The 27,610-nt window shown below is 39.0% G+C and overlaps 1 protein-coding gene across 2 annotated transcripts in view; it reads left to right on the forward strand.

Annotated features, from left to right (window-relative positions):
* MACC1 (MET transcriptional regulator MACC1) overlaps nucleotides 1-27,408 on the forward strand; it is a 40,325-nt gene extending 12,917 nt beyond the window's left edge. For both annotated transcript variants that reach the window (XM_081932231.1, XM_081932230.1), the window contains exons 3-5: nucleotides 4,838-6,885; nucleotides 19,067-19,255; nucleotides 22,398-27,408. In XM_081932231.1, coding sequence (XP_081788357.1) covers nucleotides 4,838-6,885; nucleotides 19,067-19,255; nucleotides 22,398-22,610 — 2,450 coding nt within the window. In that variant the 3' untranslated portion in view covers nucleotides 22,611-27,408. The remainder of the gene's footprint in view (nucleotides 1-4,837; nucleotides 6,886-19,066; nucleotides 19,256-22,397) is intronic.
* The last annotated feature ends 202 nt before the right edge of the window (nucleotides 27,409-27,610 follow it).

Below are 27,610 nucleotides of genomic sequence, written 5' to 3' on the forward strand. Positions count from 1 at the left end.
AACCCTTCCAATGCACTAAGTACTGAAGCAACCCCTATTCAGCCTGAAATCTACAATTTTTTCCACCTCAGATTGTGTTTCCCCTTCCATCACTAAAGGAGGAGATTGAGCTTGGGTGGATGCTCTTCTGTTAGACCCAATTACTGGTTTCAACAAGCTACAATGAAATTCTGGGTCAATTTCCCCTAGACTTCTGGGTAGACCGAGTTGAACTGTAACTGAGTTAACTATCTTCACTATTGGGAATGGACCTAGAAATTTTGGACCCAATTCCTTGCTAAGCATTTCTAATCTTATGTATTTGGTAGATACAAAAACATTGTCCCCCACACGGTAGGGGTTTAGGAGTGAGCGATGTTGATCATCTTGCTTCTGGTAGGCTTCTGCCGCAACTGCTAGAGCCTTCTTCGTATTCTCCCATCCTTTCTTTAGCATGTCCATCCATTCACTCAAAGACATGAAAGAAGGAGGTTCTCTAGGCAACTCAGGCATGGCAACAACTTCCATGCCACTGGTAATCTGGAAACCCGCTAATCCTCTGCTGCTGTGGACCGCATCGTTGTACGCCACTTCGGCGAAGGGTAGCAAGTCCGACCAGTTGTCGTGCTGATAGTCCACAAAACACCTGATGTATTGTTCCACCACCGCATTGGCTCCCTCTGCTGCGCCATTCATGCTGGGATGAAGCTCTGAGCTCAGTTTTTGTGTGGACCCAATAGATCTCAGGACCTCTCTCCAGAACTTGGCTGTGAACTGGACTCCGCGGTCTGAAATGATCCTCTTGGGTACTCCATGCAGGCGATAAATGTGTTTCACAAACATTTTCGCTAATTCGTTTGCGGATGGCAATCCTGAGCAAGCAATGAAGTGTGCCTGCTTAGAAAACAAATCAATAACAGTCCAAATTACTTTATGCCCACTGCTGTCTGGGAGTTCCACGATGAAGTCCATTGCGACCTCTTCCCATGGCCATTTAGGGCTCTCTGCTGCAGGTGCTGTAGGTTCTGGGCTCTTGGATCCAATCATCCACGGCTGGCCTTGTTCCTCCTCCGAGGTCCCTTGGTAGGACTCTTCGTCACCTGAAGTTGGGGGTCCTCTTCCAGAGGTCGGTTGGGCATTTCCCCCTCCAAGGCCTCCCCCTTAGTTGGACTCTTTGTCACCTTAAGTTGGGGATCCTCCTCCGGAGATTGTCTGCCCTTTTCCTCTTCCGAGGCCTCCCCCTTGGTAGGACACTTCCTCACCTTAAGTTGGGGATCCTCTTCCAGAGGTTGTTGGCCCAGATGACTCTTCTGTGGTGGCATCTGGGACCCTCTCTTTACCGCCGTGGTGGTTGGTGCACACGTTTGTGGCATTGGGGCTGGAGCCAAACACTCTGACGCTCTGTGGCCAAGTTGACAACAATGGTGGCATTTAATTGGCCCCCACAAGGAATGGAACCTAGTTACATCTCTAAACTTAGAAACCGTTTCATCACACTGCCTTGCTCTCCAACTTGCAGCTGCCCCCTTGGTAAACCCTTCTTCCATGGTGGAGATTGCTTCTCTGTAGGAAGGTGGAGTAAGAACCTTTTGGGGCATTGCAGATGCACCTTGTCCCGCTTCCCATCTTGCAGGCCTGGCTTTGGTAATCCCTTCTTCCATGTTGGTGATTGCTACTCTGTAGGAAGGTGGGGTAAGAACCACTTGGGGCCTTGCAGGCACACATTCTCCCGCCATCCACACTGCAGGCCTCTGTTTGGTAATCCCTTCTTCCATGGAGAATTCTTCTCTGTAGGAAGGTCTGGTAAGAACCTTTTTGGGCCCTGCAGGGGAGACTGGAACCGGTGGGGAGGTCAATCCCTCGGTTGGCCACTGCCCAGCTTTCTGCCATGGTGCCATCTGCTGAGGGAGGGCAGGTGCCCACTGTCATCCCTCCCATCCATGACCTGGGGTTAAGACCCATCCCGGGGTTGCCTGCTTTACAGGTTGCAGCTCAACCAATGATGGCTGGCTAGGGGGTTTTACGTGCCAAGGACCCTCCTGCTGGCTTGGAGGAGTTATGGGCCAAGTAGGTGCCCTTTGCTGGCTTGGATAAGTTATGGGCCAAGTAGGTGCCCTCTGCTGGCTTGGAGCATTTCCCCATGCTGATGGCAAAGGAGTTGGTAAGTAGCATCTCTTCCATCCAAGTCCTGGGAGGAAAGCCCAATTTACTGCCCAATTTGCTTCATTTACTGGTTGCAGCCCCATTTGTGGTGGCTTGCAAGTGACAGATGCTGGAAAAATTCCTTCTTCCTGCCTCCTTTGAAATTCCCATTTTGAAAGGGAATCTTTCTCCCAGCTAATTGCAGGGTGACAAGCCATTTCATTTATTCCCGTCTGGAAGGAGCCCAAACCTCTGTTCTAGTTTTTTTTTTCCCAAGCCTTGTTTCCAAGCTGGGGGGAAGGAGGGGGAGCATGCACTCACAAATTTCCTGAAGAAGTATTCTGCGACCTTCCTTCGTCTTGTCGTGTCTCCTCCTGCATTCCTCTTGATGCAATTAAACTGGAAGCAGCATTCCATTGCCTTTGAAGTTCCGCACTCAGCTTCTTATCACCAAAAGCTTCTCATTTATTCTTCGCTGATATTTACGCTGTCCCAGTCAGCATTGGGAATGCCAAGACCCCATCACCAGATCTTCCATCACCAGCCCTTCCCCCTTGATAGGGGGAGGGAGCTAGTGAATTATTTTAAAGTAGAGAGTTGAAATAATGATAGGGTTCTAAATACCATGCAGAAATAAATCATTGTCCAAGGCAAAACATCCTTTAAGGTGCAATTTATTCCGTAGGCATGTTAGTACGGCTATGGAAATTTCAACTCTGAATTACATCCTGTAAGTTCACCCAGTATAAAGTTCATGATCTCTCCCCACACCCACAAATCCATCACATGTTCCAATCATCATCTTCCACGCTGGCATGTACACCCATCTTCTTCCGGCCAGGTGTCGATGTGCGGAGACAAAAGATGACCTTGGCTTCTACAAAAGAATGTCAACAATCCATTCTACAATCCTACTCCTTTCTATTCTCCCCTCCCAACTACTACACTATTGAAACAGCATAGAAAATTATAAGAAAGTGTGGCAGGCCAAAGATCCTAAAAAGAACATAACTACAGGCCTGACACCCCTAGCCACGTCCACCGAACTGGTAGCAAAAAAATTTGAAACCCACCCCTAATGTGCCCATGGGAATATGTGCAGATGTCAAAACTTCGGAACAAGGTCATATGTCTATGGAGATTGCCAATCATCCAGGTCATGGTTGTCTCAAAGATGATTTTTCCAAAAGGGCAAGTGGATTCTTTTTTCTTCCTTCCTTCTCTCTCTCCCTCCCTCCCTAAAAATGCAAGTAGAAAAATAAGAACCACTTTTGGAGGGAAGGTAACAGTATTCCATGTGCCTTTGGCATTTAGTCATGCCGGCCACATGACCACAGAGACGTATTCAGACAGGGCTGGTTCTTCGGCTTTGAAGCGGAGATGAGCACTGCCCCCTAGAACCGGAAATTACTAGCACATATGTGTGAGTGGAACCTTTATCTTATTGTTAGTGCTATCTCACCATCAGTAATATATACCTCAAGGCTACAACAGTGCATTTTTATAGTAACCGAGAGCTTTGCTTAGTGGAACTTGATCAAATAAACTGTTAGGCATCAGAGTAGATAACACTCATCAGTATTTATAGACCAGCGATGGTGAACCTTTTTTGGCTCGCGTGTCATAAGTGGGGGGAGCGCAGGGGGTTGTGTGCGGGCGTGCCGCACCCATAATGCAATGCGTGACCCCGCACTACAGGCGCTTCCCCTCCTATTTTTACATGCTTTTTTCACCCTCCCCAGAGGCTTTATAGGAGCCTGGGGAGGGCGAAAACAGCGTCCCCCACCCCCCCCCGGATGCCGTCCGGAGGCATCAGTGAAGCCTCTGGACAGTCCCTGACACCTTCGGAGCGCTCAAAACAACTCTCCGAGCAAACCGGAAGTCACTTCCGGTTTGCTTGGAGGGTCGTTTTAAGCATTCCGAAGGCTTCAGGGAAGCCTCCGGACAGTCCCTGAAGCCTTCAGAGCGTTCAAAATGACCCTCCAAGCAAACCGGAAGGGTCGTTTTGAGCGCTCCGAAGGCTTCAGGGACTGTCCGGAGGCTTCCCTGACGCCTCCGGAGGGCTTCTGGGGGGGGCAGGGGAGGCTGTTTTCGCCCTCCCCAGGCTCCTATAAAGCCTCTGGAGCCTGGGGAGGGCAAAAAATGGCTTTAAAAAAGAGTGAACTCAGCTGGCCAGCACGCACATGCACGCTGGCCAGCTGACAGGGCAGCGCCTCGCGTGCCCTGACAAATGGCTCCGCGTGCCACCTGTGGCACGCGTGCCATAGGTTCGCCATCACTGTTATAGACCGTCTCATTGGCCATTGAAGAAGCTTGAAACCTACTCCAATTTGAAGAAGATAACAATTTTATCGTAAAAATATTAACCATTTATTCTGATTTAGTCCAATTGTATTCTAGGGGATTTTACTCCTAGGAAAAGGTAGAACCATATTCTATACTTGCTCAATTGTTATTTCACAATCAGTCTGGGAGGAGTAAGTTCTTTCAAAATAACTACTGAACAATGGCCACACTACATTTAATATTTTTGTATTTAAAATTTAAATAGAACCTTAAGAAAATCTTCATTTTCCAGATGGACACATAAATTCTTAGTTAAAAATGAGTTGGGTGGATAAATGTATACTTGTTTTCTTCCATTTATTCTAGGTATATTTAAATAAATTCAATGAGAATTTTCATTTCTCTTTTTCTCTCTCATCCCAAAAAACAGGCAATAAGGAAAATGAATTGCATCTTAAATCACACTGGACTGGAGAATTTAAGCAAGTTGCCCCTGGTGGATTTAAGACAAATCCATTTTGGAAGGAACTGTCAGCATCTAATCCATTTTTAGATGACATAGCTGAATCATGCAACAAAGAAAAAAACAATAGACGGGTATCTATCTTGAAAGAAGATCCAGATTTATTTTTTAGAGATTCAAATGGTAGGGATTCTGCTGCTTCATCGGGAGATGAATTAAATATCGAATATCTCTTTTGTCGCAAACCTTCTAAAAGATCTGCAAAATCTAGAAGTGTTTCAGATCTTTTGGATATTATAGATGTACGGTGTGAATTTTCTAATACAGAACCATCCAATTATATCCTACCGCCAGAAACGGAAGCATTTCAGAATCAACGTGAGGCCTACAAGACAGCTTGGTTGAATCAACGACAACTGGCCCGATCTTGCCTGGATTTGAATGTGATAAATCAAGGTCCTGGATGGGCACAGACACAATCTATAGAAAACCATATAGTCTGCAAAGTGAATTATGAAGGTGGTTCAGTACAGCTTCCCGACTCAGATATTGCTGTTCATTTCCCTGAAGGTCATGTGGCACTTGGAGAATTCCAAGAAGTTGGCCTGCAGGCAATCCTTGATTCTCCACCATCCCTCAATGATGAGTTTTCAACCACCCTGACCCCTTTGATTGAACTTACCTTGAGCAACCTTAATACTACTGAGGCTATTTTATTAGAGATGAAAATTGCAGCTGAAATAAAAAAGGATCCTTTTAGTCAGGTAATGACTGAAATTGTTTGTCTGTGTAGTTGCAATAAGGAAGGGCCATTTGAAAAAATACACAATTGTTACATTTATAAAGATACTGTACAAGTGAAACTAACAGACCTTAGTCACTTAATGTATATCATTGTTGTAGCTCAAACAAACACAGTTAATTCTCTTGTAAGTGTTTGGGAATATATCCACAGAAAACTTTCAGTTGGGATTTATGGACCAAAACATATCCATCCATCTTTCACTGTTGTTTTTGCTTTGTTTGATCACAACTATGTTCCTGAGAAACTAACAGTATGTGACATTAAAAGGGGAGGAAAGAGCTTGCCCCCAGTTATTTTCCAGTTATGGGGGAAGCACACATTTGTATTGGAGAAACCGCAAGATCTCAGCATTTCTGTTGTCTCCTGTGATTCAGATTTTGAAGTGAAGACAGAAGAACAAAGGAAAGAAATTAAAGAAGAAAAGTTGAAAGGAGGTGGTGGAGTAATTCACCGTCATTTTCCATTTTCTATAATCTGCAATAGGAAGATACATATTTTTGTCTTCCGTGTTCAAATCAAAGCCCCAGAAAATAACTTGGTGTGCCAGTTTTACATTACAACACCTGAACCACCTCCTAAGTTATTAGTGGGTGTAACTAACAAGCCAAACCGAATTGAAAAACGCAAGGAAGTAAAATCTGCACCCTTATTATTATTGCCCACCATAAAATACCCTACTTTTCAAGACAAGGTTTTAAATATTACCCGCTATGGTACAGCACTCAAAACAGTGTTACGCCAAAATAAAATTGATTATTTACTAGAATATTTTAAAGGCGATACAATAGGAATACTTGGAGAAGATAAGGTCAAAGCCATTGGACAAACAAAAATTAAAGAATGGTATGTAGGAGTTCTTAGAAGAAAAGTTGGACTTGTACACTGCAAAAATATTAAAGTGATAACTGAAAACCAAACTATTGATGTTGAGGATAGTGAAATCATGACCAGCAGCCTCCTTGAACAGATTGCATTGCCTTTTAAAAAATTGACTTATATCTATTCAACAATCTTATCCACAGTATCAGAGAACCTAAATGATTGGAAAGTTTTGGCTGATGCTCTTCAATTTTCAGATTTGTCCCGGTATGATTTAAATGCATTACAAGTTGAAAAAGAGTCTGAAAAAGTAGCGTATATTATGAAGAAACTTAAAGAAATTTGCCATGCTCAGCGAAGCACAAGACGATTCCTATATGAACTCTCTGTGGTAAGTACTGCTGTCAGATAAGTAGAAGCAAATAAGACATAATGAGATTTGTTATGATATTGCCTTCCTATTGTACCCCAGAGGCTGAGAGTTGATAGCAATGATAGTTTTAAATTTGAAAGATTGTCTTGGATGAGCAGCAGCTGGAATGCAACTTAAGAGTCTTCTGGCTTGGTACTTCATTTTCACCATCTGTGTTTATAGGTTTGTTTGGATTATAATGAAGTTGTTTAAACACAGCTGAATATGAAAATACTAGTATTTCCTTGTCTTTTTTAACCCGCCATTCCTCCAACACATATATTCACATCTAGCATTAAATCAAATTGGACTTCCGGCTAAACAGGTGATGACAATGGGTATATAGCATCAGATGGTGAATTTAGCACTTTCTTGCAGTGCTTAAAGCAACTGCATTATACAATCCCAGGAAAAGAAATAAGTACTTTAAGAAGTTACAGACAGGAACTGAGTTCGCACTTCAATATATTTTGGACTCATGGTCACTGCCTAGTTGGACTATTGCTGTGATGGCAAACCTATGACATGCGTGGCACATGGAGCCTGCTGTGTAGGCATGTGAACTGTCATCCAGGTCCACCATGCATGCGTGCATGCCTCCTGCCAGCCAACTGATTTTCAGGTCTCTGCTATGCATGCAGGAGATGTGCGTGCATGTGTGTGGGGAAGTCTGGGGGGTCGCACACACATGCAAGGGAACTGTGGGGGACGCATGCCCCCTCCACAGCCCTTTTTTGGTCCCAGGAGACTCCAGGGAGCCCTGCTGGGCCCAAAATGGGGTATGGGGGAGCACAGGGGTGTCCAACATGGGGAGCTTGGCATGTGTGGGGGTGTTGCGTGCGCATTGCATTATGGGTGTGGGCACGTGAGTGCGTGCTGTCACACGCATGCATGCTTTCAGCACCTGAGGACAAAAAGGTTAGGCATCACTGGACTTGTCAGGGGAAAAAAACGCCTGATATCTGAGATCAATGGATCGGGCTGATTCCCTTCCGCATATCTTTTGAGATATTAAGAAAATAAATAAAAGTCTTCGACAAGTATTCTAATTAACAAACAAACTTTAATAAAAGTAAATAAAAGTAAAATAAACTAATTGTTACATTTTGATAATGAAAGCTCCGTCTGCCAGCTCTGCTTGGCAGCCGGACAAAGAAGAAAGGAATTTTGGAATGTGTAACGCATGCGCAATAAATCACTTTCAGATAAGAACTTTTATGACCTGCGCAATAACTCTTTCTTAGTTTAACTCTTGAGTGTCAATTCATTCAGTTCAGGCCTAGCAAAACTTTTTAACATTGTGACACCCCTTCTTTTGCTAGTCTGGGCTGACGTCATCAAATCATCAATTAAGGCACATCTTCTTTCGCAGATACTCGTGTTGATTTGCGGCGAGTGGTTTGTTAAGCATGTCTGCGATCTGATCATGTGTAGAAACATATTGCAATTTAACAAAACCTTGCTTAACTAATTGCTTTGTGTTTTGATAACGAATGTCAATGTGTCTGGACCTAGAACCTGTAAAATGTGACTCAGAAATATAAACCACAGATACATTATCTTCCATCACGGTGATTGGTCGAATCGGACGTGTCCAGATATCTGTGATCAAAGCATCAAACCACGTTAGAGAATTACAAGCATCTGAAACACAAGCATATTCAGCTTCAGTAGATGAACATGAAACAAAACTCTGTTTTCTCACTTGCCAGTAAACAGGACAACCATTTAGGAACATCATGTAACCAGAAGTGCTTTTGCGTGACTTCTTGTCGCTCGCCCAGTCGGAATCAGCAAAACAAATCAACTTTGGTTGATCAGCGTGTGTTGGTTCTAGCAATAACTTCATGTGTTTAGTGTGTTTTAGGTATTTCAACAACTTCTTAATGCATGACCAATGAAATTGTGTTGCCTTACCTACGTGTCGTGATAAAAGATTAACACTAAGTGCGATGTCAGGTCTGGTCCAACTACTAATGTATAATAGTGAACCAATGACTGAACGATAAAGTGTTTGATCCTCGAACTCAGGACTTGGTTCATGTGTTAAGTTGTGAAAATCTGTTTGCATGGGTGTCTTTGTTGTGCTAGCATCTTTTATGTTGCAATGATGTAGAATGTGGTCAATTTTCTCTTCTTGTGAAAGACTAAACCCCTTCTGTGTCTTTTCAATTTGAACACCTAAATAAGTGCTAATGTGTCCTAAAGATTTTAGTGTGAAGTATCTCTGCAAACTTTTAGCAAAAATCTCACTCATTTTCTTATTTGGACCAATATAAACAATATCATCAACATAAACAAGAATTATCTCATATGCATTGTTAGATCTTTTTGTGAACATGCATTCATCAGTTTCGGACTTAATAAAGCCCATTGAATTTAGTTTGTCAGTAAGACATAAATACCACATTAAACCTGACTGTTTCAGACCATAAAGACTTTTGTTCAGGAACCAGGTATCCCCTTCTTGCTTTCGGAATCCTGGAGGGCTTCTCACGTAGATCTCTTCATCTAGGTCTGCATGTAGATAAGCTGTGTCCACATCAAATTGAAAAACTTCTAAACCAAGAATAGTTGCAGTGGTTAAGGCAATTTTTACACTTTCAGTTCTGACTGTTGGTGAGTAAGTGTTTGTGTAGTCCTCAGGATAACGTTGAGCGAAACCCTGAGCTACCAGTCTGGCTTTGTATAAAGACTCACCATTCGGTTTCTTCTTGATTCTGTAGACCCATCGGGTGCCAATGACTTTCTTGTTTGCTGGAGGTTTTGCAGGTGTGAATACATTAAGTTTCTTTAAACTGTCCATTTCATCCTGCATTGCATCATACCACTTGTCTTGTTCTGAATCAGGAAGCTGTTTGATTTGTGTGAATGTCTCTGGAGGAAGAGTAACGTTGCAAATCAAAGGTAATGGTGACTTTGTCAGTTGCCATGAATAACGTTGTGGAGGGATTCCTTTTGTGGCCCTCTTGGAGCGTCTAGGAGCAACAGACCAGTCTTCTTCTTCTTCTTCATCATCATCCTCGTCCTCACGTTCGTCGCTAGCATAAGCATCCGCGGCTTGCGAAGACGGAACATCAGTTTGTGAAGAACTGGTAGAAGGAATATCTGCCTGCGAATTGCCATCAGGCTGCGTGGCATCTGGAACACCATCTCTAGGAAAATAAACTTCAGGATCATTGGAATGAATCCTGGACCAGTCAATGTCTTCCTCAAAATTAGCAGATTGTGAAATGACAATCACATGTTTAGTATCAATGAATTTGTACCATTTTGAATTATCATCAATACCCATAAATCTTAGTCTCTTTGCTACTATACCTCCCTTTCTTCTTTGACTTAAGGGAGTGTTCACCATAGCATATGAACCAAAAATATGGAGGTTCTTGAGATCAGGCTTGTAGCCATACAGCATGTAGAAAGGAGTTTGATTGATTACACTGCTCCAAGTACGGTTGACAATGTAATTTGCATATTTGATTGCTTCACCCCAGTATGCGTTACTGAGATTGGCATCTTCTAGAAGACAACGCATCATTGTTTGTAGAACCCCTTGTCTTCTTTCTACGACTCCGTTATGAGCCGGTGTATATGGAGCAGATGTCTGATGAAGAATTCCATTCTTACGCATCCAGTCCTGGAAACGCTGAGACATGAATTCTGCACCACGGTCACTCTGGATTCTGGCGATGCGAACTTGGTATTGTGTAGAAACAAACGCTGCAAAGTCTTTAAAGATCTGAAAGGTCTCAGATTTCTCTCTCATAGGATATACAAATCCATATCTAGAATGATTATCTACAATTGTTAAAAAATACTTTCTGCCACCAAGTGTTGGTGGGAAAGGACCCACTATGTCAGTGTGTACCAAATCAAAAATGCGTGTTGACAGGCGTGTAGCGTGTTTGGGAATTGCAGCCGCCTTGGATTTAGCCTTTTTGCAAACCGCACAATCCAAAAACACCTTACACCCCTTTAGATCCAAACCTTTTGCGAACTCCGGCATCTTTCTAAGAACACGGAAACTGGCATGTCCCAATCTTCTGTGCCACTTGTGAATACACCTGGAATGCAAAGGTTTACCAGTTAGTGAATTCTCAACATTAACAATTTCATGAGGACCCTCAGGCTTGCTCTGAGCAATCTGTTTCTGTTTTCTTTGTTTGTTGGCTTTAGGAGCCTTTGGCACAGTAACATTTTCTCTCTCTGGGACAACTCTCTCTGGGTCTGCGTTGTGCCTTTTTGGAGTTTGCATACTTGCCTGTGCTTGCCCTTTAGGCTTTGGCTTTAAGTAATAAACACCACCAATCAGCATGGTTTCAGCAACAATATCTCCATCTTTAACTAAGTAACTTGCTTTTTCGAGGTGGTGAACCTGGAACTTTAAATCTCTAGACAAGTGACTTTGACTAAGCAAATTACTGGTTGCTGAAGGTATGTAATAAACATCAGGGATGTGTGTATCGAGCTCTTCAATGTAAACAGTTCCTTTTCCCATGACCTTGCAAGTGTGGTTGGTGAAAGAATACAGTTCTCGATACTCGGGCTCTGGTTCACCCATCTCTGTGAAAAGTTCCCTTCTGTGGGTAACGTGCACAGCTGCTCCACTATCTAAAGTCCACAAAAGACGTCTGTCGAACTTTGGATCAGGTTGTGGAACGTTGGTTATGGCCAGTGTCACAAGTGGAGCTTGTGAATCACGCCTTGGACCACGACGGCCTTGTCTTCCGCCTCTACCTCTGCCTCTGGAATCTGTTCCTCTGGGCTGGTACGTGGCGGGAGCTGGAACTCGTTGGGGACAATCCCGGGTGTCATGTCCCACACGGTTGCAGGTGTAGCATTTTGGCATCCTTGGAGCGTAGCCTCTTCCTCGGAAGGGACGTCTGGCTGGAGCCTTTGATGCTGGAGGTCGTTGCAGATGTGGTGTAGCTAACCTGATAGCTTCGTCTTCCACTAAAAGTCTGCAAACGTGGTTAACTGTGCGTTGAGCAATAGGCACGTAGTTAATCTTTGCAACAGCATCTTTCCATTCATAATTCAATGAGTTAATGATGATGCTAATCATTTGGATATCATCGATTACATGGCCATTTTGTCTCAATTCACTTCTTATTCTTTTCAGTTTGGTCAAATGTCCACCAATTCGTTCACCAGGTTTCAACTTCGAACCATGGAACTCAGACATGAGCAAACATGAAGATTCAATTGAAACGGGCCTGTAGCAATCTTCCAAAATAGCCCAAATTTCTTGGGCAGTTGCATCATGTGGAAAGATACCTTGGATCTCAATTTCCATTGACATGAGCAAAGTCGTGATTGCTCTGTTTTTGAGGTCTCTCATTGCAGATGTCCAGGGCTGAGGAGGAGGATTAAAAATCATGGAATGTGTGCCTTCTCTTCGAAGCAAGAGCGCAATTTCACTGACCCAGGCTTTATAATTCTCTCCTGACTCCTTTAATTTGGACTCACCAGTCAAGGGGGTGACTGTGAATACCTGCTGAGGAATGTGCATCGGAACAATTTGTTGTTCTGGTTGCAAAGCTGGTTGTTGAACCAGGGGATGCTGGGGTTGCATCATTGACCTTTGCGTGGCTACATCAAATTGGCTTCCTCGAATTCGCCTTTGGCTTTGCCTTTTTCCATCTAGGGAGGATTCGGCACCACCAGGTGGTGTTGAAGACTTAACCTTTGGAGGCAAAATTTTGGCTTCTAAAGGACTCATAGCTAATTCTTTAAAACTGTCACGAAGCTGCATCATCTTTTGCTGTAATAATTTTTCTCCGCCAGCAGATGGCAGTGCAGCCTCACTTTTTGGCTGCAGTCGTCTATACGTATGCGGAAGTTCAGTTGACTCAAAGGGACCACGTGACCTCGGTGACGTGTACATGTCTCTTTGTTCTAATTGACCAATGAACTCTGTGGGGTGTGTCTTAGGCTGTTGTTTTGAAGACAAGATGGCGTCCTCAGACATTTTGGGAGTGGGGGAGCTCCTCCTACTTCGCTTTATCTCCTCAAAGCACATTCTCGCGTCCCTAGCATATTTTTCAAAACGTTCTATTTGATCAAGATAGCTTTGCATTTCTTCATCATCATCTGGGGGGAATTCATAAAATCTGCTTTCTGCGTGGGAGGATTTTTTTTCTGCCGGCAGTTGCCATTCATCAATCGTTTGATAATCTGCGAGGGTCTGGGAATGGAGTGGCTCTGGCAGAGTGGGAAGTTTTGGCTTGGCCCCCAAAAATTCATAATCTCCTGGAGATATTTTAGAAGGAGGAACCACTGACCTCGTTTCGTGGATGTCGCGTCCTGTAGCTCCTTCCCCCACATCTGGCTCGGCACCTGAAGGAATTTGTTGTTCCTCTGTGTCTGAGGGAATGGATTCTTTGTCAGAAGAAGCTGATCCGTCTGTGCTTGCCCCATCTTTCTTTTTCTTTTTTTTCTTTTTCTCCGACATTGCTAATTAGGCTTAGTTGGTTATCTTTAGATAGCATGAAGGGAAAATACAGCCATAAATTGTAGCCATCTCAGCTGGTATCATTTGACCAACCTCTGCATACCAAGTTGTCAGGGGAAAAAAACGCCTGATATCTGAGATCAATTGATCGGGCTGATTCCCTTCCGCTTATCTTTTGAGATATTAAGAAAATAAATAAAAGTCTTCGACAAGTATTCTAATTAACAAACAAACTTTAATAAAAGTAAATAAAAGTAAAATAAACTAATTGTTACATTTTGATAATGAAAGCTCCGTCTGCCAGCTCTGCTTGGCAGCCGGACAAAGAAGAAAGGAATTTTGGAATGTGTAACGCATGCGCAATAAATCACTTTCAGATAAGAACTTTTATGACCTGCGCAATAACTCTTTCTTAGTTTAACTCTTGAGTGTCAATTCATTCAGTTCAGGCCTAGCAAAACTTTTTAACATCGTGACAGGACTATTGCAACATACTCTGCAACACACTGCTACAGCCTTAAAGACCACCCAAAAGTTACAACTGCTCCAGAATGAAGTGGACTAGTTGTAACTTCTGACCAACTGATTTGCCCAGCTCTGTATTGTGAGCTGCACTGGCTCCCAGTTTTTTTCCAGGTGCAATTTAAGCAGCTGGTTATTACCTTTAAAACCCAGCAGGGCATGGGACCAGGTTATCTGTGGCTTCCACTGCCTCAGGCTATTTGCTCATTACAAAGATCAGTTAGGATAGGCCTATTTAAGGTCCCCTCACTGAACTGTTCCCATCTAGTGTGCTTTCTCTGTAATACAGTAGTCCTTTTTAGTGGGCCGTAAAGAGCTATTTCTTTCCTCAAACAGTGAAGTAGTGTGAGGTTGGAACTGGAAAATGTAATGTTGGCAAGATCAAATAAATTTGCTTTTGCCTTTATTTTTTGCTTTTATAGTGTCCATAATGTTTAGTTTTAGGTATCTGTTATCAACCATCCAGAATTGCGTTTCTTAAGGTGGTGGCCACACAAATCTTATAAACAAATCTATTAAATAAATCAATTACCCATTTCATTGCACCTGTTACCCAACCAGAACATTAAATGTATCAATGGCTAACAAAAGTATATTCCCTAAAATTCCCCCTGTAATTAGTTTTGGATTCTTCTTCCTTTGAACTTTTACATGTTACCTACAGCAGCTACAGTCTTTTCTGTCTCTCTTTTCTTTTTGATACTGGATGGGGATTTGCCTGTCAAATTCCAATATTAGCCATTTAACTATTCGGTTACGTTTCAGTACATAAGGCATCTCCTTAACCAGTGGTGGGTTCCTACTGGTTCGGACCAGTAGTGGTTTGGTGGCCTGGGTCACTGGAACCGGCAGTGATCCAGGGCTCCCACACTCCCGAACCGGTTTTCTTACTGTGCCACCATCTTGATTTCAGTTCTGCGCATGTACAGAACAACTTTCATTGCAGACATTTTTTTTCATTTTTAAACATTTTGCGCATGTGCAGACCTATTTATGAGCAGATGCGCACATGTGCAGAAGTGTTTGCACGCACCGAACCGGCAGTAATGCCGGAGCGACCCACCCCTGTCCTTAACCTAATGTGTTGGACCATGTCTTCTTTGCATTTGCTTGAAGGATAGGGGTGCTATCACTTTCCATTTTGAGTGGGTGAATGAGAATTGTTATCTAAATTCAAGTACAGTCATTTCCTATTTTGTACATCTTTGAAGCTCTGAATGAGTTAAGTAAGGATTCTCTTCCATCACTTATAGGAAGGAGCCAGAAAATGAAAGAAACTTCTTGTTACCCTTTTCTCTATTCCTTTAGTTCATAATACATTGTTCGTTCTTCTCCTATCACATTTCATATACAACCAATGAATTTACCTCTGCAGTGTAAGACGTTTTTTAAAAAAATCTTAACCTGCTAGTACAGAGGTGCCAAAATCTATTTCATTGAGGGCTGCATCAGGGTGGGGGTGGGGTGGCTAAGTGGGGTTAGCCAGCTTGATGTCACTCGTCAAGTTTCCGGTTTGGCCATGATGGCTTCCTGCAGTCCTATGCCAGTGAAAATGTAGGCCATCGAGACTCCATTTTTGTTAGCAAAGGGCTGTAGGAGGCCGTCGTGGCCAAAAATGGACACCTGGTGGGCCACACATGTCAGGAGGCCGTCACAGCCAAAAACAGCCTGGGAGGACCGTGTACAGGGAGTACTGGGAGGGCTCTCTTGACCACCTGTTTTGCTGGCAGAGGCACCATGGGTCGGTCCTTGCTAAGTACCATGCAGGCTGAATCTGGCCCATGGGCCACAGATTCCCTACAAATAGCTGCAAATTAATTGGCTAGTCTCATGTATAATAGCAAACTTTTTGTGAATAGATTAGAAATCTATGTTCAATCACTTTGGTTCAAAGGAAAAAAAAATATTGTAATTTGTAATTTTCCAAATTACAAATTTGAATCTAATCAAGGTTTTTCATATAATCCTTAATACCTTGAATGCTCTGTAAAAGAAAGCAGTAAAAAAATAATTCTTATTAGATATCTTTAATTTATATACAGGTAGTCCTTTACTTAACGACTGCAATTGAGCCCAATTTGCACTGTTAAGTGAGACATTTGTTAAGTGAATTTTGCCCCATTTGACAACCTTTCTTGCCTCAGTTGTGAAGTGAATCACTGCAGTTCATAAATTAGTAACCAGGTTGTTAAGTGAATCTGGCTTCCCCATTGACTTTGTTTGTCAGAAGGTCAGGCAAAAAGATGATCACATGATCTTGGGGCATAGCAACGGTCATAAATATGAACAATATGCCAACCATCTGAATTTTGACCATGTGACCATGGGGCTGTTGGAATGGTTGTAACAGTAAAAAATGGTCCTAAGTCACTTTTCAGTGCCATTGTAACTTTGAACAGTCACTAAATAAACTCTTGTAACATAAGGACTACCTGTATATCCTTTGAATTTAGGAATTCTTACTCCTGGCATATTTCTTGGCAATATGTCAGAAGTGGTTGCCATTGTTGCCTGCTTTCTAGGGCTGAGAGAGAGTGACTGGCCTAGAGGTACCAGCTAACTTCATTCCTGAAGTGCAGGACTAGGATTCGTGGGCTCCTGGTTTCTAGGCTGGTCCCTTAAACCACCACACCAAACTGGCTTTCACGTTAGATGAATAAGAAGTATCAGTTATATAAAAATTATTCCTGGAACATTCTTTGAGAACTGACATAAAGTGAAATAAGATTTGATTTTGCACCTTTCTTCACAAAATTAAGATGATGTGCAGAGGTAGTTGGAACATTGGCAATCTGGAGTTGCACAGATGTTTCAACTACAACTTCATTTTGCCCCAATAGATTTTCTGTCCTTGTTGAATTTTATGGAATCTGATAGTTAAAAAAAACATTGGAACATAAATGGGAGGATTTTGTCTGTTTATAAAGTCTCATCTGAACGTAGCACATGTTATAGGATAGTTTTGCTTTGAATTGTGTGGGGAAAATATGGATTAAAGTATTTACCAATACTATAATCATCATTATCCTCACCATCATCATAATAACAAAGACTCACCAGATACTTTCTTTCAAAAAGATTGTGTGCTTTTCTGTTTTCTCCTTTATTTAAATCCATTTTAATTATTATAGGAACATCTCTGTATGTCTTATGCCATTCCCAGATTTTAATATAATCATATTAATATAGATATTAGAATTAAATGTATCTTTAGAAAAATTGGAGTTTTGTAAAATCCCTAATAAATAGTTTATAACTATAAGAGAGACAGAAGGAAAAAAAATCAGGAAGCCAGGAAGAAGAAATGAAGAGTGCCAAGTTTTACAATAGAAATAAAAAACCTTTTTTTTCTTGTTTCTGTGTCACAGTGCTTGTTAGCAAAGTTACAAAAGCTATATAGCTTAAAAGTAACAAATCATGACTTTTTTCATTGTCAAGGGATACCTAAGGAAGTCTCATTAATTCTCTAGAGTTATAAGCAATAGCTTACAGGAAAAAACATTCTATCTCTTCTTTCATAACTTTTATTCTTTAAGAATATGTCATCCTTTTAAATTAGATAGATGAACAATGAAGCCAAATCATATTTGTTTTAAAAATGGCAGTATTTTAAAATATGAGTACATTTGTAATAAACATTACTGGGAATGTTTTCATATCATAGCTGGCAAGATTCAATTGCTCCTACTTTTTCTCTCAACCCATGGGAATGGATAATTAGAACATAGTTAGTCATGGCATACAAGCCATGATCCCTGGTGTCTGTCAAACAAGATGTGACATGGAGTATAAACCATGGTATCCAACTCTTGTTTGGATGACAGGCCTGGGGATTTAGATGCAAACAGTATAATAAACTATGAAAATACCTTCCCCAATTTGTTTACCCAATCCTGAGTTCAATAGGAACCAATAATAAGTGAGTCAATTTGATCAACACGTTGGACTGGGAGAGGGAAGATTCAGATTGAACTTAGCCTCTAGCCACATTGTTGTTAATTGCGAAGTCATGTTCAACCATCGCAACACCATGGACAACGTTCCTCCAGACCTTCATGTTCTCTACCATCCTCTGGAGTCAATTTAAGCTCACACCTACTGCTTCTGTGACTCCATCCAGCCACCTCATTCTCTGTCATCCCCTTCTTCTTTTTCCCTCCGTCTTTCCCAGCATTAGACTCTTCTCCAGTGAGTTCTTCATTCTCATTAGGTGGCCAAAGTATTTGAATTTCAACTTCAGGATCTGGCTTCTAAAGAGCAGTCAGAGTTGATCTCCTCTAAGACTGACCGGTTTGATCACCTTGCATTGAAGGTACTCACAGGACTCTTCTGCACCATAGTTCAAAGGCTTCAATTCTTTGGCGCTCAGCCTTTCTTATGGTCCAGCCTTTACAGCCATAGATTGCAATTGGGAAAATCATAGCCTGACTATACACACTTTTGTTGGCAGGGTGACATCTCTGCTTTTTAGTATGCTGTCTAGATTTGCCATAGCTTTCATCTCCAGGGGCAAGCATCTTTTAATTTCTTGGCTGCAGTCCCCATCTGCAATGATTTTGGAGCCCAGGAAAATAAAATCTGTCACTACCTCCATTTCTTCCCCATCTATTTGCCAGGAATTGAGAGGGCTAGATGCCATGATCTTAGTTTTCTTAATGTTGAGTTTCCAGCGTCACTTTATTACTTAGAACTTATTTGGTCTTCTTTTCTCCTTAATCCACCTTGTAGGGTTATATTGAAGGGGGAAAAAGGTACATAGGGTACACGATTCTCCCTGCACATGTGTGGATAATCTAGATCTAACACACAAATGTATTTTAATGAATTATAAGCTGTGAGTTAGGTCTATATAATAACAGTGCTATTTTCTGTGTTAATGGAGTAGTAACGTTGGAAATCACTTGGTTTGCGGCTTTCCAATATGTCCAGAAAGTGGAGAGAGGAAGAGATAAACCCTTATAGTTCTACTGCCTGAAATCTTGCAATAATTGTTTTCAAACTCTAGACCAGTTTTCTATTTTAAAGAACCCAAGATTAATAAATAATATGAGAAAAAATACTCCTATACAGTAAAAAGATACAATTCTTCCTTAGTTATGCATCCAAGCTGTTACATTATAATTGTACTGTAATTATTTGTTATTAAAATATTTTAAAACATAACCATCACATTTGTGCTTCCAGGCACTTTTAAAGCTAGATTGTCAAGGATTAGTAGCCCGTATTACCCAGGATACAGTTACTTTTACTGCGGCGGTAAAACTTGGGAAGAACTGGAGAGAGTTGGCAGAAAAATTAGCACGACTTACAAAACAACAAATTGATGCTTATGAAACTCCTCATCATAACAAAAATGGAGAAGTTGCTCCAGAGGTAAGTCTTATAATGTTTCTCTTGTATTCATTTGCTACAAAAGGTACAATCCATCTCTGAACATCGTCAGTATAAGAGAAATTTGAGAGAAGGAGATATTCCATGGTAAATTCACAGGTTTCCTTGATCCCTTTATTATAGTATCTACAATACAGTAAAATTTTGGTCGCACTATTAACAGTATCTGTGTTTAAATAAAAACAAGTATTGAAAAGAGACAAAAACTGTCCAGCACTTTAGATAGAGGTAAGAGAGTACATTGTGTATACAATGAGCATAACATTTCCTTCAGACTGCTTTTCTTCAATCTTAAACAGCTATCAAATACTCCTGAATTTTAACTTTAGAAATTACTAGGTAATCCATGACCTGTTTGGTCATCCTTTCAAACATATTTCCCTTTCTAAAGAGAAAAATACAAAGACCCTAAGTGGGCAGAAAAGCAGTGGGAGCCAGAGTGACTTCAGATTTCCTGCTTGCTTCCCCATTGACCCTATTTGTGAGAAGCTGGCAAGGAGTACCGGAAATAATGATTATGTGGTAAAACTGCAGTGGCCACAATTTTATGATTAAAAGTCTTGAGGAAGATCCTTGAAATTTCAGTTGCACAGAACTAACATGTTCTGGATTTTGTACATATTCTTTAACTTAATTAATTTGAGGTACCTTAATTCAAAAAACGTTGCTCTATGATGTACTGCCTGGGCTAATTGAAGGTTACAAACAGACAAAAGACTTTTAATGCTTTTTGCTCATTACTCTGATTGAAAGGATTGACCTCTACAAGTCCTATGTGGCTGACAAAATGGATGATTTAAGTAAAATTGGTTAAATTTGAACAATAGGACTATTTTTAATTTTGATAGCCCGATTATTTTTCTTTTTTCCTCATGTAAAATTTCTCTCTTCTCATTTAATTCTTAGAATATAATGTGTTATTTCTTCTCTTTACAGTTTTCTATATTTGTAGAAATTCTTAAAATTCTTCAGCTTTAGTATAAATTTAAGATAATTCTTAGCATTCAAACTTTTACTGTGTAAAATCTTTATGTAAAATCATAGAGTTGAGGTGGCATGTAAATATTGAATCCAATCATTTGCTCTATGATGGAAAGTAAAGCATCAGTGGCAGATATACTTTAAATTGTAATAATGCTTAAATAAAAAAATTGTTTTCAGTTCCTGGTTTGCTTGGATCCAGATTAAGCCTGGACTTTCATATTAAATATATGTTTGTACTGGACTGAATCTTAAACTGTCAGTTTATACAGGTATAATATCTGCATAATTCTGTTATTTGAATCATTATGTAAAAAGCATTATGGTTTAATTTTAAGAATGCATGAAGTTGTTATGTGTACATTCTATCCACTTTCCACTGATAATTTCATAACTTTGGTCATTGTAGTTACCAATAAACCATTATTCTGTCAAATAGCTAGAGCTGCCCTTAGTATAATATTATCTATGAAGAATTTTTATTTTGAATCTGTTATACTTTTAATGATGTTTATCTAAAGTAATAACAATTTTAAAAGTCAGTATAAAGTGTAATGCATCAAAGGACCATAAAATCATAAAAATATAAAGGATCAGCAAAAGTACAAGATAACTTAATCATAGTTATCTATGCTGTAACAAGTGCCAGGAATTGTGCATGATTCACAATGTCAGTGGGGTGTATACACTGCATCCCTGCCACATTGTGTTTTGATTTAACCTCTTTTTGTTTTGAAATTGCAATCAATGCAGACTACATTTGCTGGTTTTAGTCGGCTTATGTCTGAATATATTCTCTCACTTATTTAGCTTATTGCGCTAAGCATAGCACATAGCATATTTAAGCTATGTTCTCGCCTATATTTTAGAATTTTCCAACAGGAATATTAAGGTAGTTAAACCACTACAATTGGACTGCATTTAGAAAATATTTTTCTACTTGACTGTGCTATTTTTAGCCAATATAATATGTAGGAACAAAAATCATAGTTAATTAACTTTCTCAAATGCTTATAGATGTTGAAATACTCCTATACTATATATCCCTGAATTGGGAATGGGTTCATGTGTTTAAATTGATAATAAAGAAAATACAGTTTTGCATTGCCTGTTTCTCCCCTTTTCCATATTTGTCTTTCCTTATACACTCTGTACTCCTGAAAAGAAATCTTGGTTTTCAATTGTACTAGATCAGCGGTCCCCCACCCCCTGATTCATGGACTGGTCCATGACATGCCAAAAATCAGGTCGAAATGAAGCCCCATCTGTGGGATGCAGGGAGCATGCAAAACCAGACTTTCCCATCTGAGGAAAAATTTCTCTCCACCTTACGGGTCCTATATGTTAATATATGGGAAGAAAATAGGTGGCTAAACTAGAGATTCCTAAAAGCGAGATGAGTGGATGACAGATAAAGAAACTAGTATCTTTTGTTCCATTCACTCATGGATTTTGGATTACTCTAGTTCAAAAATATAGTCACAGCTTTATTTTGTAGTTCTTTTTGCTTCTCATAATATGTAAGTTTGCATAAGCCAGAATAATATCCTATCTGATGTTATATTGATACTAGTATAGCAGAGAATGTCCACACTTTTTAAAGTAAGATATTTTAATTACAGATACAGGTATAAAAAATTCTATATATACTACGAAGAAGTGTTTTCTTCGGGTGATTTGCAAATATTTTTAAAGTCTCATATAAGTTTTAAACAAAGAAAATAAAATAATTATTTCTTAGAAATGTCAGAATTTGCGCTATACAATCAATTTAAAAGCTCTCTTTAAGTATAACCAAGTTAATAGCACATTAAATGGTTCAGGAGAATAAAAATTTAGGTATCAAGATGAAATTGTTTCTATGTTTCTGTCTCTAGGGAACTGAAAACAGATCCTGAACTCATTTTGGAGAACGTCTCTAATTGAATTGTGTAGGAAAATTTTTAACATACATTGATCGGTGTCCATATTTGGAACTAAAATGCTTTAATATCCATATGCTTTAATATATATATATATATGAAAATGCTTTAATATATAGATGAAAATTGGAGGGCAGAAACAATTCAGTATCTAACTGCAAGTTTGTATGCTGTTTAGTTCACTTATTACTGAACTGTTTTTCGATTTTGTTACATTTCAGATGATGTGGAAACCAGCTTATGATTTTCTCTATACCTGGAGTGCTCACCATGGAGACAGTTACAGAGATATGTTGCAAGATCTGCATTTAGCTTTGGACAAAATGAAAAACCCTGTCACCAAACAATGGCGAGAAATAACTGGAGCTCTAATCCTGGTCAATTGCATGGAGGTTCTTCGGGCCAGTGCTTTCTCCATGTTGGATGAAGAATAACATTCATTTTCAAATTTAGAAAGATATTCTATAACTAGTCTTCTTAGAATATTAAACAGGAATATTAAACAGGAACATTTTCACCAAGGAACATTTGGAATCTTTGTGAAAATTAATTCCTAAATGTATTCCTTTAACTTGAAAAAAATTGAGTCATTGATTTTCAAGCATCACCAATTTTACCTCATTTTTATTTAAAGCTATTTAGTTAGTAAACATTTATCAAAAGAACACAATTGCTGCATGATTTGAACAAAATTCTGAAAGAGTGCAGAATAATGTATTCAAGGGAGGAAATGCAATACTGATGTTAAGAAGTAAGTTATGTTGCTAGAGAAAAAATATTTTTTTCCTAGAAATTGAGTCATAGAGCTCTGTTGCCAATTCTATCAAGGATACGTATAGTCATGTATATATGTTGCCCTATGATCCAGATATGTTTATAGTTCTATATAAATATAGTTAAGATTGCAGTTCCCAGGATTTCCAGTCCCCATAATCAAACACATAGAAAAGTGTTTCTCAGCTTGGCAAATTTAAGTTGTATGGATTTGAACTTTCAGCCATGCTAGCTGGGAAATTCTAAGAGTTCAAGTCTACATATCTTAAAAATTGTCAAGTTTAAGAAATTAGGATATAGAACCAGTGAGTTTGGATACAAATTTGGGGAAGCTGCTTTATGATAATCACACTACTTCATTATATGTATCAATTGAATATATTCCCTTGGATATAGTATGAACTTGGCTATTGATTTCCAATAGAAATTAGGCACTGAGCCATGTTTCTCTATAAACTGACTTAATATTTTTCTTAATGGGAGCTAAGCATGAGATATTGTAAAGACTATATAAATCCAAGGAAGCCTTTTTGATTCAACTACTTGTTAGCTGATTGCATAACAGCCAACTCCTTCTGTAATTGTGTACAGGTTTGTCTTGATTTAGAGCATTTAATGATACTTGTTTGCCTCTCAACCTGTATATGGGCTTTTTGGGGAGTGGCAGTTCATTCCTAGCAAATTAGAAACATATATCTGTGTGGTTGTCCCATCTGCTTTTTAGCTATACAACATTATCAGCATTGTGTAATATTGGTCATATTTCTAAGTAGTTGTTTTCTTTTTCTTGTTCACGGACAAGATGAAAGCTGCTTACTGGCATGACATAAATGCTTGCTTTTTTAAATTTAAAACATAGGAAATCCAAAATTCATTGTATACCATTTTTTTCATAGTTCTCAGTAATTAATGAAAATATATTGTGACAAAACAGTTTGAATTAATTCCTATGTTTCCAAACTAGCTATTGTTTTATAAATGCTTTTTATGTTAAGATTTACTCTGTGTTTTGCTTTCAGTATTAAATTCAAGTGATATCAAAAAGATGAATGCCCATTAACTTATCAATGATTGTTACATTAATTACTTTTTTTCATTTTTAAAAATTACACAGTAACATAATAGTTAGAGACTGAATTTGCCTGCCATTTCAACTGACATTGTTACGTTTGTCAAACTGTGGCTTGTGTTGACAATGTTAAGGCCAAATGCTTCTTCAGAAAAAGTTTCTTTTGGAATTCATAGGGGCCTTCTTTATTTGCCTCCATTAGCTTTTTTTAATGGAAAATATTCTACAATAAATGGAAAACTAATCTGAAATTTCAATGTATAAATGATAATCTTACCTCATTTAACATTTTATTAAAAAGAATACTGCCACTAATGTGCTAATTATGCTGTAGTACTTCTAGTCATTTTTAATATTACAAAAAAGGGGGCTTGAATTCAGCTCGATGAATTATTGGACGTATCCATGAGTGGATTCAACACTGTGGAAATGATTTTCTACTTATTATTTATTTCCTAACTTGATAAGGTCAACCAGATTTTGTCATCTGCTGTATCAATATTTGTCATCTGTATCTATATCTGCTGTATCTATATATAGATTATAGAAGGACAAGATTGAATTCTTTGTTTATCTTTTTGTTGATTCGGTTGACATATCATAGTTAATAATAGGTAAGTTAAAAATCTCTTTGTTGTATTTGCATAATTAAACTTGGTTACAAGCTTGGGGGTGGGTTGGTGCTTTTAAGTCAGTGTTGACTCCTAGTGACTCCTTGGACCAGCCCCTACAGTTTTCTAGACAAAATGTTGCAATTAGTTTGCCACTGCTTATTTTGGCTTTTAACCTTACTTTTTTATTGCACAAACTCAGCTGCTTATTTAAAAATGCAGTGTATTATGAGTATCCAGAAAAAGAATTGATTTGGAATTAAGGTAAGCATGTTGTACTAATCCAATCATTGAAAAATTGAAGGGAAAATTTGAAAAATGGTGGAATGAAATGGAACAATAGGATTTTTTCCTTGCTATCTGCCTTTCAGGTTTTCCAGGCATACCGTAATTGCTTACTATAGTCTCAAGTTACAAAGCACTTTGAGACTTAACATGGTTTGAATCTGTCAGAAATATCAAGCTATAATTCTAAATGAAATGGCTATTTTAAATGAATTTTATTTTGTATCTCTGTATATTTTTTAAAACTAATTTGTATGACTTTGTAATATATTTACAGAACATACTTTTAAGTCAGAGGCTAAAATTCTTAAAACAATATGGAATTATTTCTAATCTTGTTGTGCAAGCATATGAGTAACCTAAGCATTACTATATATTGTTTTGTTAATACGTGTACAAAGAATAGCAATAACACTCATTAATCAAAATTTGCTTAGCATTTTACATATTTCAAATAGTTTCACTGTAGTGTATATTTTACGTATAAAAATATAGGATGATGGTTAAAGATCTTGTTGGGAAAGACCTAATTTAGTGATGAAAAATTATTGGAAATAAATAAAGCATTATACTTATCTAGATTAATTAAAGAGATTCTTCCATTTGTTAATGTAATAGAACTGCTAATATGAGCAGCACATGATTGTGTTAATTGCTTCTATGAGAAATTCCAACTATAATATTTCAAATTCTGATGAGATGAAAGTTGCATTGAAGTGTACCTTAAATTAGGGAAAGAAAAGTGAACAATCCTTTCTGAAGGAATATCTGATTAAACAAAGATACAGTGTTTGAAATATATGCTAATATTGTTCTTAGTTAATTGTTTTTTAAAAGTGTATGCATTTTGATTCCATTGATTTGATCCATACTGATTTTTAGTATATTGATACTATAAATAGCATCCTTTATTGTGTATTTTTCTCCAGTTTTTCTTGTGTTTAAATATAATTGTAGTCTGCATACCAGTCCCTGCATTGAATGTAAGGGGTTTTCTTCATTGTAAATATGCATCTGGTTGGACTGATAATGATACACTGTTTTTGAAGATATATTGATGCAGAACAGGTTTGCTATTTTTATGAAATTTGTGCATAGCATAGCAAGCAAATTGTTCACACTGGGCAGGAAGAACAAGTAAATATCTAGAAGTTCCAGTTCAAGAGATTGCACCATTCTAAGCACAAAGATTATGTTAAAAAGATATTGGGCTCAAATAGGAAACTGCAGTAGAAAAAATGACATATGAACTAGGAAAATATTTTTTTCCTCTTCATCTTGTATAATATAAAAATAGAAAGCAAAACAACAACAACCCTGTGTCTTTGGGAGTTGTCTATCTAGATTTAATTAACAGCAATTGATAATGCATGATAGAGTTGGGGATTAACAACTAAAATACGGAACTAACTCATTACCATGGGTTGAAATATTATCAGCTCTACCTATGGCAATCCGAGTGATGTCGTATCTGCCCTCTTGTGATGCCCACAGACTGTAGGGATCTGAACAAGGGACTAAAGACTTAGACTGAATCCTAGCAAGACTGGGCACGTCGAGCCTCAGGATTTGAGTGTTTGTCATCTCTAGTTAGACAGGGTTGCACTATCCCATGAAGATCCAATTTGCAACTTAGTGGTTTTCCTGAACTCACATATGTTGCTCAAAGTGCAGATAGCAGTCATGACCAGGAGACATTATACACAGCTCTGGTTTGTGCACAAGTCTCAACCATTCCTGGATCATGGCTCCCTGCACTCAAGCTCTATTTATCTATCACCTGGATTGTTGCAATACACTCCACATGGCACTACCCTTGAAGTTCATTCAGAAGCTTCAGCTTGTGCAAAGTGCAGCAGTGAAAGCAGTCTTTGGAATTCCTAGGAAGGCCCATAATATATCTCTGTTTCACAAACTTTACTGGCTATGGGTCTACTTCTGAGTGTAGTTCAAGGTGTTGGTTATGACCTTTAAAGCCCTTAATGGCATAGGTCCAGGCTACCTAATGAACCACCTTGTCTTGCCAGGACAAGCCCATCCTACTCATGTCAATAGAAAGGACCCATCAGTCAAAGAACTCAACTACCAAGTTTCAGAAGAAGAGCCCTTCTCTGTTGCTGTGCCTGCCCTTTGGAACACCTTACCTTGTAAAGTAAGATCTGTCCCTACCCTCCTAAACCTCTGCAAGAGTCTGAAGACCTGTGTTTGCCAGTTTCCTGATAACCAAATGGAATTCCACACCAGAGGTAGCTGCAAGATAGATGGCAGACTCCATCGTCCGTCCTTGTTCTTTTCTGTCCACCCACCTGTCTTTTTGGTTATTGATATATTCTAATTGTGTTCCTTTTTCAATGTTTATTTTAATGTTCTATTATTTTACTTCTGTTTACACTCCTTTCATTTTCTTCCTTTTTATTGCTGTAAACAGCCTAGAGTAGCCCCATGGCAAAATAGGCACTAAATGTAACAAAATAAATAAACACATAAAATTTATTAACCTGTGTATTTGAAAATCTTAATGCCACTATTACAAAATCAAGGATTTTACTGTTCATTTTTGCATTACCTTTATGAATCTATGTGAAGCAAGAAAGCTTATAATCAAATATAATTTACATACAATGTAGTTAATGTAAGTTGCCCATAAGTAAATACTTTCACACCAGGAATATCAATTGGAATAAGTCATTGAAAT

Source organism: Natrix helvetica (genome assembly GCF_964273705.1).
Source record: "Natrix helvetica genome assembly, chromosome: Z".
Lineage (NCBI taxonomy): Eukaryota > Metazoa > Chordata > Lepidosauria > Squamata > Natricidae > Natrix > Natrix helvetica.